At 35.6% G+C, this 7,240-nt stretch overlaps 1 protein-coding gene across 1 annotated transcript; it reads right to left on the bottom strand.

Annotated features, from left to right (window-relative positions):
- Nucleotides 1-3,128: 3,128 nt before the first annotated feature.
- Nucleotides 3,129-6,868, bottom strand: LOC136982958 (zinc finger protein SNAI2-like). The gene is made up of 2 exons (XM_067279529.1): nt 6,227-6,868; nt 3,129-5,222 (listed from the first exon to the last, which is right to left on the bottom strand). Exons 1-2 carry the CDS (start codon nt 6,324-6,326, stop codon nt 4,213-4,215), a joined length of 1,110 nt encoding a protein of 369 aa, XP_067135630.1. The 5' UTR covers nt 6,327-6,868; the 3' UTR covers nt 3,129-4,212.
- Between the last annotated feature and the right edge of the window lie 372 nt (nt 6,869-7,240).

Below are 7,240 nucleotides of genomic sequence, written 5' to 3'. Positions count from 1 at the left end.
ATCGTTGCGCAACGCGAGTAATATCGGGAAGAACTAATATGATGTCTTAATCTCTAGTGTAATCCTCCCGTTATCCATTAACAGTCAACATCCGCTTATAAACTAATGGCAGTAATGTATTTGGGGGGAGAAGCATTTGCTTTTCTTTTCAGATGACTACACCGATGACAGATCACGTGACGAGGTGGACAAATGTCGTTTCGTCCAGCTGACGGTCGTTATTTGCAATAAACACACACAGTACCGGAAACGTAACCTAAAACTGTAAATGTTCCGATTCTCTTTCGCAATTCGAGATTCTTTGCTCCCTCGAGAATATCAAAGGAAACGTTTTTGACAAAAAGTCTATTCCAATGTTTTGCTAAAAAGTCTACCTTGCATCAGAATCGATAGAACACGAATCCTTCTGTCGAATAAAATAGAATAAATGAAGTTTTATATCCCTTTTAAATTACGTAACAATCCAACTTTCGGAACTTTGAACTTATTCTTAAACAAAAGTCAATGTTACCAATTGCTTAAGAGTCATGCTCAAAGATGGACATGATGCATCTGCTGGACCCAACCCCTCGTCACCTACGGCGCCTTCGCCATAGGAGGGGGAGTTTAGTTCAAGGCAGGTGAAACACTCCTTACAAGCAGGTCTGTCTGTCTGTGCAACTAACATTGACCTCTGAATAACTAGGGTTAAAATGCGAGAGTTTTCGGTAGGTGGTAAATTCTACCTACCCTTGGTCAACACATGTTAAGACACTAAGGAAGAGCTATATCAGTACAATGGGAGCGGCAGTGTATTCTTTATAACTGATCGTACAGGTGGGGAGTTTATATGAATTTCCACCCTTTTAAACATTCAATTTAGCGTAATTGTTAGAGAAAAATGATCACAAAGTCTTTTCCTCCCTCGAAGATTACTCGTAATTCGTTCTAAAGCACTAGCTTTTCTTTAATGTGGCATATAACCTATTAAAAATAACTTTTTTAAATCCGAGTAACTTAGAAGGGGGAAAAAAGAATATATTAATATTAGAGAAGTATCTACCCGTTCAACATTATATAAATCTATTTTAAAAAGTTTGAACGAGATTGAGTTCTTGAATCTTTGTTCATTTGAATTTGCAGAATGAGAACTTAATCACCGAAATTAAAGTAGATCAGTTTTGACAGGAGAGAAATATTTCTAAGTGCATTTCATCTGTAAACAAAACGAAAGAACTGTGCAATGCTAACAAATTTGTCAACGTTATGCTAATGATGGAGTAGAATATAAACTGTTTTAGAATGGTTTATTTATTAAATCATCAACCTTGTGTCGGTTGAATAGCTCTCATTATATTCTTTTTTCTTTTTTCGAAGATTTAATTCCATTGCAGAGATTCCAACAAGCAATTAATGAAACACTCGAAGAAGTTTTGATTATAACGTCATTTGTCATCTCTAAACATGTCAAACTGTCACTCGCGCTTCTTCCCTCCCTATCGATTTAGAAATTCTACTTTCCACCAAGTGGTTAAACACATGGAGAATTAGCCAGCCCCATTATGACATTGACACTTTACAAGTCTCTAACCTAAATAACAACTATTGTGGATTTTTAACAGCACGGTGATAATGCTATTGATTGTGACTAAAGGTTTAGAAACGCGAAAGACTATAAAGTTGTTTACTGGCCTTAGTTTAACTTTCTATAAACAACTTTAATTATATAGAGGTAATGTTTGTGGTCATATTAAAATAAGCTGCGTCACCTTGTTTTGAATTGATGTGTCAGTAAGATCATGAAGAGTTCTTTAATATGACGATTCAATTTTAAGTCTGAATAATAATTTTATTTATCTATATTTTTAAAATAAAAAAGAAAAGGAAACATTCAAAATTCCCCTCATTCATTTTAGACCTCTGCTAAGAATAAAAAGTCGGTAACAAATGGTATTGTCGTCACTTAAAGAGGCGCATTCTCTTCACTTTATACAGTTGCATCCGCGCTTTATATTCCACTTCGTTTTATTGTTAAGTCTGCTCTAAAATAGACTTGAACATAATTTACATTAAGTACTAGGCTACCAAACAGAGACGCCATCGAGTCTGCCAAATCACCAAGATAAAGGCTGAAGGTCCAAACCTTTTCTTTCTTGAATTCTTGTGTCACATATCGAGCCAACGATGTAGTGACGTGAGAACGCATACTTGGCTCCTTCTCTCATTTCTATCGTCACTTGTTGAATTTCCAAGCATATTTTCGGTGCAAGACTGACGAGCGGAAAATAAATCCCTCGATCCACTTAGGAATAACTTGATTATAAAGCGAGACTATTTGCATTTTTGTTCGTCCAATTATCCAATTAGTCGACTTAAGCATCGTTAAATAGATAAAAAAGAAATTCTTAATATTAGCAAAGATTAAGAAATAAAGCTATAGCTTATTCATCGTTAGAGGCCCAAGGGTACAGAAGTCATTGCTTATATCACGTTGGTACATATTTATCTGATGCACGTTTCTGTAAAGAGCCTCAAGCCGAGAAATCCTGTTTCGATTTGTCATTATCTTCCGTTTTTCCTCTTCCAGTTCCATTTCGAGGAAGAACTCACCCGCAACCAGCGTAACAGACTAACAAAGGAGTGAAGAGAACAAAACCCCCTGAAAATTAATGAAGACTTAATAAATGTAAAGTAATTAACGAAAAATTTTTAAAAAATGTAATTATAAATGATAAAAAAGATGGGAAAATGGGTGTGGCACAGAATGTTTTCTTCACTCGTAAATAAGGATTAAAATCGTAGAACGTATGCAGGAAGTCTGTCGGAAGGGAATGTCACCTAATGTTAGTCGAAGTTGTAAATAAATGTCTGTTACCACCAGAGACAGGTGCACAATCCGAATAGAACTGAACTAAAATAGGCCAGAAAGTTTTTGGCAACTGTCCTAAATGTCTTCAGCTCAATGGTTGAATAGAAAAGCTGGAAAGAGAATGAAAAGTTGGCACATCATGTATTAAGATGGATCGTTACACCTTTGTAAACAGAGCAGAGAGAGAATATTTAGTTAATCCGTATAAATAGTCGAGATAAAGAGGCAAACGAATTAATTTTCCGTAATTTATAAACACACAAAAAAGACACAACTGGGATAAAATAAAAAAATCGTTCATTTTTTTTTATTTGGAGAAGCTAATTAACAAATCTAATGATACAGAGAGCCGTTTTCTAATAAATTAAAGACAAAATATAATTTTTTTTTCTTCAAATATTATGATGTACATATATATATATTTTGTTATCATATCTCAATAATTTTGTGATCAAATAAACAGAACACAACGTGCAATCGAATTGAGATTTGATTGTATTTACATGCTGTACGTGATAAACATTTTACATACGATAATAGCAGACATCTGGTGAGAAGACAAGTAACTTTACAAACACTGTGACGTCACTAACAACTGGTTCTAAAAATCAAAAACTGCTAACAAACGTACTAAAGCGGATAAAAGAGTAAACATTATCATTAAATCACAGCGTCACTTGCAAACAACAACATTGAACAAGACGCTTTTATCTTTATTTCTTTTTGTGTATTTAGAAGAGGTAGTGTAATGCGGATGACAAACTTTTTCAACTTAAACTTATATATTTGTTGTTTTATAATTAATACTGATAACGGGAAATTGGCACAATAACTTTGGTAAAGGTTATAGAATTACGAGGATAATAATAAAAAGGCACCGCTTTTTGAATATTCTTTTTTTATTTTTTTTTAAATTTAACTATTATTATCTTAACGAGTTTAAATTATCAAAATTTAAAGGATGAAAACTTTTTATTTTAATCATCGGACCCATAGGTCGTCGTGACATTCGGCTCTGGATAAGGGACCACTCCCTTTTGTAACACGTTTAGTTGTAAAAACTTGTACAGTGCAAAGTTATCCCACTGCGTCTAAAAGACATCTCGAGTCTGTACAGAATGATCTCTGGTCCACCACTTAACAGACAAATAATATAATTTTCCAAATTATAGTTTCATTTTATGCCCCAACCTGCAGGGCTGTGTGATCATTCTATATATATATATATATATAATATATATATATATAGACATATATATAAAATTTCTTTCTATTTTATTCTACTGGTGATAAATTTGGCACGCGTTTGATGAGACTAGTTTGAAATTTCAGATATGTTTTTTTTTTTTGTCATTCACAAAGCTCTACCGCTGTTGAACACAACCATCGCTATGTTTCAGCAACAATGACATGCGAGAAAAGGTTTTACTGCACGCTTTACAACTGTATTTTTTGACATCAGAATGTGTCTGAAGATGCGCTCGAAGATTAGAGCGATCGGCAAATGCCCTACTGCAATGAGGACAAGAGAAAGGTTTCTCTCCCGTATGAGTCCTGATATGTCCTTGGAGTAACCAGGGCCTGGAAAAGGCTTTTCCACACAATTTACATTTACAGGGTAGTGTGTGGGTCCTAATATGCATTTTGAGTGCTCCCAGTGACACGTAAACTTTCTCGCAGTATTTGCAACTAAAGGATTTCTTGTTCTGGGTAACACAATGGAACTGACGATGTTTAGATAGTCCGCTGTTGGTAGAATAGCTTTTGTTACAGTCCGCACACTGAAATCTCGGTGCCTCGGTTTTGCGTTTTCTGATGCCACCTTCTTTCCCAGATTCGCTGTCTGTGCTGGGTGCAGGAGATAAATTTGGATCCTTCGGATCCGCTATCCATGCTGGATGATGATAAATGTCCTGAGTTCCCGATTCGAAGCTAGGCTGCATAGGTGGAGAATGTTTCCCCGTGTAGATCGAGGTGGGTGATCCACCGTCTCGTGGTGACATAGGAGAAGCCCGGGCCGGAGACACGGGCACCAACGGTGGTGGAACTAGACTAGTTGGAGCGAAGTAAGTTCCATACATATCCTGGCGAGAAAATGGATAAAGTGGGAAATTAAACGGCAGATAAGGTGGCACGACCGGTCTATGCCAAGCGCTGGTACGTGCTCCAGCTGGGGTATTGGGATTTAGAGGTTCGAGAGGTGCCCCAGGTTTGACAGGTGAGGGTGGAGAAGGTTTCGGGAGTACCAGAGCCACAGCAGGTGGCGGTGCTTCCATCTTGGCCTGTAGGCTGATGTCCGTCTTCATACCCAAAACGTTCAAGTCACTTTCCAATCGTTTGGCCTTGACGCTTAGGTCATACGGTCCTCGTATTTCTATAAAACAATAGATGAGTCAGTACCTTGCAAACTTCGGTTATTTTTTTTATTACAATTATATTATAATCAGTTTTATTAATTTAAAACAGTATATGTTTATTTAGCAAAGTGAAAATGATGTTCAAGAGTCGAGAATTACTTATCTTGTCTCGCTATTATAAAAGGACAAGGAATTTTAATGTCTACATTTTTGTATTCGATCAAAGTAAACACTTCAGTATTTCTATTTATATATGATTTAGAGGATAATATTTATATATACATTCCTATCTAATCTGTAGCAAAGGCGTGCTGTCTGTGCGGGCAGGTGTGAGGGACAGTTTATCGTATAACAACGATTTACCTGTTGTCTCCAGTATGTTTGTCACCCACTTGTACTTATCGAGATTATAAAACGGCAACAGTCATAGTGAGTGATTAAGAACAGATTTGAACGATTAAATAATCGTTTCTTCTTCAAATCTAAACCTAACAGCTCATTTTGAAAAAATAAACTTAATTTTATAAATGTTTATCATTAACCTTACCATGAATTATTTAGTGTTTGATAAGATGTGGATAATAGTCTTCTATATGTATTTTGTTTTAGAAAATATTAAATGTGTATTTAAGAAAATAATGTTTTTTATATGTAGATTTAGCAAAACTGATGGTGTTTTAGGCAAAATATACATACTTGATTTATGTAAATTGTATTAAATTTTATAAAATATAAAAGGTCTTTTGGACTAACTTATTATTAATTTTTTAAAACTAAATTTAAAAACTTCTATTATTACTATTTCTTGAATTTGACAATTTAGAATTAAAATAAAAAATGAGGAAAATTTGAATCAATATTTAAACAAGGAAAAATGAATCATCTAACCTTGATTCCACTTAAGTAAAGTTTGGAACAAATGCGAAAATAGAACTAACTAAAAATTTGTTATTGTGCTTACAAAACTCGACACTATTTTTTTTCTAATGGTATTATTAAAATGACGATGATAAAAACTTACCAGAATGCGAATCCTGAACACCATCCACATTATTCTCAGCACCAACTTTAGGTGGAATACGAGTAGACGAATGCTTCTTGATAAGAAAAGCGCGAGGCATTTTTCACACTTATCAACACATCCACAACACTCGCTAGCTTGACTAGTGACTGACTCACTCGCTCGCCACGCTTCAGTTTTCAACTCTAGTCCCGTCCTAGGCAGGTGTAGTCAACCTGCCTGCTAACTCGACGTCCAATCAGCTTCTCGCTTCGCCTTGTTATGTTTCTGTGTCGTTAGCCAATAAGAACACGGATCGCAACCGACTGACATAATGTTGAGCTCGGAAACAGGTGTAGGAGGAAGGCTGCAACATCACCTCCCCTTCTGATATCGTCACGCTTTAAAGCAAAGCCGGTGGGAGGAGAAATTGAACGCCACAACCGAATTAGATCGTGGCTCTGCCGCTTTTTAGCTCTACTGCTCAGCTGGGGATGGTTCGACTCGTTTAAAACGATAAAGAAAAGTTCGTATGCCCAACACCTGGACTGCTGACATAATTTATCACTCGCCATGCCGACGATGAATTAACAATGCTCTTTTAGGTATCCAAAAAAGAACGTTTTATTTCGTAATTTATTATAAGAGATCCACCAAATCTTTAAAATTTGCCATTTTTTCCCTCAGATTCTCCAAGAATTTTAAGCGCCAGATCTCGTTATCACATAGTAAAAGTTTAACAAATTCGTCACTAATGATGCAACGAACATCGCCGATTCAAGAATTCTCGGTTTTATGTACTCGATTTAATCAGAGGGATGATGCGATGCTAATAAGATATTTGGATTCCGATCACGCTCTTCAGTCGTGCTCTCTTTACTTCTTGTCGTGTTTAATGAAAACACTCTTTTGCTACTTAACAAAGAAACATCTTTATCAACAACAATAAAAAAAATTATATAAGCTTAAATTTATCCGCTAGATATCACGAATTAACCTTAAGTTAGGCTATTTTTAACGCTAATTGTCCTGCTT

This window comes from Centruroides vittatus, unplaced genomic scaffold, assembly GCF_030686945.1.
Source record: "Centruroides vittatus isolate TY-2023 unplaced genomic scaffold, ASM3068694v2 contig_875, whole genome shotgun sequence".
NCBI lineage: Eukaryota > Metazoa > Arthropoda > Arachnida > Scorpiones > Buthidae > Centruroides > Centruroides vittatus.
The sequence above is the reverse complement of the archived record's forward strand: the minus strand, read 5'-3'. Positions and strand labels throughout refer to the sequence as shown.